Source organism: Sinocyclocheilus anshuiensis, unplaced genomic scaffold (genome assembly GCF_001515605.1).
Source record: "Sinocyclocheilus anshuiensis isolate Anshui unplaced genomic scaffold, SAMN03320099.WGS_v1.1 scaffold1849, whole genome shotgun sequence".
Lineage (NCBI taxonomy): Eukaryota > Metazoa > Chordata > Actinopteri > Cypriniformes > Cyprinidae > Sinocyclocheilus > Sinocyclocheilus anshuiensis.
The window spans coordinates 395652-399773 of NW_015541038.1; the positions used below are offsets into that span (position 1 = coordinate 395652).

General features: G+C 46.5%; 2 protein-coding genes across 2 annotated transcripts in view; one reads left to right on the plus strand and one right to left on the minus strand.

Moving 5' to 3' along the window:
* Nucleotides 1-379, minus strand: part of nckipsd (NCK interacting protein with SH3 domain) — a 10313-nt gene extending 9934 nt beyond the window's left edge. The window contains exon 1 of the mRNA XM_016488919.1: nucleotides 44-379. Coding sequence (XP_016344405.1) covers nucleotides 44-214 — 171 coding nt within the window. The 5' untranslated portion in view covers nucleotides 215-379. The remainder of the gene's footprint in view (nucleotides 1-43) is intronic.
* Nucleotides 380-645: 266 nt separating this feature from the next.
* Nucleotides 646-4122, plus strand: part of ndufaf3 (NADH:ubiquinone oxidoreductase complex assembly factor) — a 5469-nt gene continuing 1992 nt past the window's right edge. Inside the window, exons 1-2 of the mRNA XM_016488925.1 lie at nucleotides 646-752; nucleotides 1013-1208. Of these exons, the coding sequence (XP_016344411.1) occupies nucleotides 664-752; nucleotides 1013-1208 (285 nt within the window). The 5' untranslated portion in view covers nucleotides 646-663. The remainder of the gene's footprint in view (nucleotides 753-1012; nucleotides 1209-4122) is intronic.

Below are 4122 nucleotides of genomic sequence, written 5' to 3' on the forward strand. Positions count from 1 at the left end.
CACACACAGTGAACACACTCTCACACACACACACACGTCTCACCGGTATCTTCTCGAGGTATGCGGCGGGGATGTATCCCGTCTCGCCGGAGGTGCAGCGCGTCGCGAGCCACCAGTGCGCGCTGCTGCGCTCGAGCACGAGGAAAGAGTCTCCCGCGGGGAAGCGCAGCGCGTTCCGCTCCGCCGAGCTGAAGGCGAACAGAGAGCGATACATCGTTAACCGGCCGTTTCCACCGCGCTGACGCGTCCGGCGCGCGTTAATGGCGCACTCAGAGGAGCGATGTAAGCAGAAGAAGCGATCATAACACGCTCAGACCGTGTGAACGCGCGAGGCGGAGAACCGCAGCCCAGTAAACACGACCGCGGGCGCGCGCACAGGCAGTCACGCGCCTCCAGGGAAACTAATCGAGCTCAGAGCTGTGCCGCGGATCACGGAGCACTGATGCTGGAGGTTCCAGAAAACATCACTGCAGATTTCTGTGTGAATATCGACATGTGCTATAAAAACAAGTATCAATAAACATTCACTAAATGGCGAATATAATCGATAACATAGACAGTTATGAAGCTGTTAAGTGTTTAAGATGATCATTTGAGCAGAGGGTGACGTCACCGGTGCGCGTGTCCGTATGCGCGCGCTCGTGAGTCCCGTGCGTCATCGTCATGGCCGCCGTCAGCTGCGCGAGGCTCCTGTCACCGGGATCCGGTCCCGGACTGCGGCTCGGTGCGAGGCTTCTTCCGGCTCTGAGCCGGTAAACGCGCAGCTGTGTCCTCGCTGCAGTCCTCGTGTACTCTATAGTGTATACTGCGAGCCGCAAACACAGTATTCAGACACAGTACAGTGATCTCACATATACAAGTATTTCTGTATATAAAATCATTTTTGTGTGTAAAAATGCTTTTTTTTAATCGAATCAAATACGTAGAAGGTCAAGCGCAGTGCATTGTGGGATTCAGTGTTCAGCACAGCACTGCGTGTAACTGCAGATGTGTTGTTGTTTCTGTGCTGTAGCGTGTCTCTGGTGCGCCGCCACAGGCTCGGCCCGGCCGACGACGAGCTGTACCAGAGGACCACAGTGACGCTGCTGCAGAGGGAAGCGGCCGGAGGAGCCGTCATCTACAGCTACAGCCCGCGGGGCTTCAACATCAGCGGGAACACGGGGCTGGGGCCGTGCGCCGTCCTGCCGCCAGCCGTCCTGCAGTGGAACGTGAGCGCACACCAGCAGCACAAACCCTGATCACTGCACGCCTGTTGGGGCCGTGCGCCGTCCTGCCGCCAGCCGTCCTGCAGTGGAACGTGAGCGCACACCAGCAGCACAAACCCTGATCACTGCACGCCTGTGTGTGTGTGTTTGCTCACTGTGTGTGTGTGTGCTCACTGTGTGTGTGTGTGTGTGTGTGTGTGTGTGTGTGTGTGGGGGTGAGTGAGTGAGTGAGTGAGAGAGAAATACTATCAGATTGATGAAATGATATTGGATGCAGTTCAGGGTAGGATGAAATAGAAAACTTGTAATACTCCCAATAGTTTGTATAAGTGTGTGTGTGTGTGTGTCTGGGTTCTGGAAGACGGCCCCAGGGCAACCAGACTTGAAAAATCACCAACGGAAAAGAGGCAAGTTACACAAGCAGGTTATCAGTAGGCAAACATCACAGTCGGCTGGAATGAGGAAAAACGCAGCCTTCCAGGTGCTGTCATCAGTAACACATAAAGACATTCCTAGACAATTGCATGTCGTGATGAGCTCTTGGCTTTCAACAGACCAGTCAGCGCTCGTGATGTGGCCAACGTGAATCTGGAGAATGATCGGTTTTAAAAAATAAAATAAAAATATTTATATAATAAGTGTGTGTGTATGTGTGTATATATATATATATATATATATATATATTAGTGCTGTCAAATGATTAATCGTTTCTCCTCACTCCACACCACTGTTCTCGACACAAATGCAGTGATGTAGTGAGGCCATATGGGAAAACCAACTGAGAACAACCTTGTTAAGATCTGTGTAAATGCCTGACAACACCCAGATCCCTCATCACTTCTCACATTCAGGAGAAAGTCATCACATGGCCTTGTTGGCTTGAAGGTCTATCGACTGTTCTCTAGTGAGCAGTCAGTGAACAAGCGTGGTCTTAGGTACCGAAATTAGCGTTGATGCTGCACCTGAGTGCTGTTTTAAAAACAGATGGCACTGTACAGGTTTTGGAGGTCTGATGCTGGACACAGATCTAACTTCTCAATGGCTACCAGAGGAAACTGAAAAACCAGTCTGTTTCCTATTATTTGCATAAGAAATTTAGCATGTAAAGGTCAACATTAACAAACCCTGTTTCCAAAACAGTATATTAATCCAGAGTATCAAACAGTAATGGGTCGAGCTCTTAATCCATTGATCATCCATCTGCTCCTGGCACATGCTCACGTGGGCAGTCGTGGCCTAATGGTTAGAGAGTTCGACTTGTAACCCAAAGGTTGCAGGTTCAAGTCTCAGGTCCGGCAGGAATTGTCGTTGGAAGGAGATGGAAGGAGCGTTGGAGGAACCAGCGCTCTCTCCATCTTCAATACCACGACTGAGGTGAGACCCTTGAGCAAGACACTGAACCCCCAACTGCTCCCTGGGCGCCACAGCAATATGGCTGCCCACGGGTGTGTGTTCGCTACAGTGTGTGTGCACTTGGATGGGTAAAATACAGAGCACAAATTCTGAGTATGGGACACCATTCTTGACCACACGTCACTTTTGTAGTACAAAAGAATATGGTTCATTGATGAAAGCCTCTAGAATTCTGGAAGTACATCTATCAGAAAAACTAAAAAGTATGATAATGTTGTGATTTTAGTGAAGTACACCTGCAATATCCAGTTACACAGCAGGTTCTTGATTGAGATGGTACTGTGTGGCGCTGCAGTCATCAAGACTGACTAAAGCAGTGAATCACTTTAGTTTACCCAGCAAACAGGGGACGTCCCCCGGACCTTACGAAGTCCATTTAGGTCCGCTCTGTAACGTTCTCTGCCGGACGTTCGGAGGACGTCTCTCACGTACCATTTTGTAACGTTCGCCATGTAGGGAAGGCTGTATATGTATGTGTGTGTGTATTTCTCACAGTGTGTATTTCAGTACAATAAGTTTTTTTTTAATTCAGGCTAAATGATCCAATCATTTTAGACTATGTTATTTCAGACAGTGTGAAGACTGTTGCAAGAAATGAGTCAAACCATTTGGGGTAAACAGACAGTATAGATCTCATTCAAGCAGTTTGAAGCTTTCATAATTTGAATAAATATTCTGTATTTTAATTGCACTGTATTTATTGAATAAAACTAAATTGAATTATTAAAATAAACAGAATATGGTACAAACTTTACTTGAATCTTTACAAAGACTGGGCTATTACAGTTCATCTTTATATGGAAATAACTCCGTTGTCTCTCAGGCTTTGCTGCCTCTGTTTCTCTCACACACGCAGAGAGACCGAGAGAGAAAGAGAGCATGATGAGAGCTCTATAATGACAAACATCTGGATTTTAAAAGTGTATTGTATGTTTATAGTTTCAGCTTTGTTATTTCTTCTGAGATGAATTTGTCTGTCAGGGTGTGAAACCAGGACCCATCAATGCCTTGGTCATCACAAAACCTGTTCCAAATCGTACAGCACAAGGTGGAGTAAGGTAAGTTCAGCTATCATCACATTTAATTTCATGTGTGCAAGGATGTTAACAACAATTATAACAACATGTTGGCCATTTTTTGCAAAGACGAATATGCTTTTAAAGTGTTCATAAGCATTTAAAATAATCCAGAGTATAAAAAATATAGAAATGCTATTTAGGGGAATAACAAAGCAGTGTAACATTAGCAACAACAATTCTCATGCTAAACATCTCTTTACAGAAGTGGAGTCTACAGAGGGATGGTGGGTGTTTTACCAGATCCATGCTTGTTCAGAGTTGTGGAGGCATATTCAGAATTCACCCTTGAGGACAAGCCAGTAGTTACCACTACGAACATGTCACCTGAAAAGCCACTTGTAGAAAGTGCATTCGGGTTGGTTCAGGAAGGAAGTATATTGTCGTACCAGCAGCCTGTCTTAACATCACGGTACATCAAACTACAC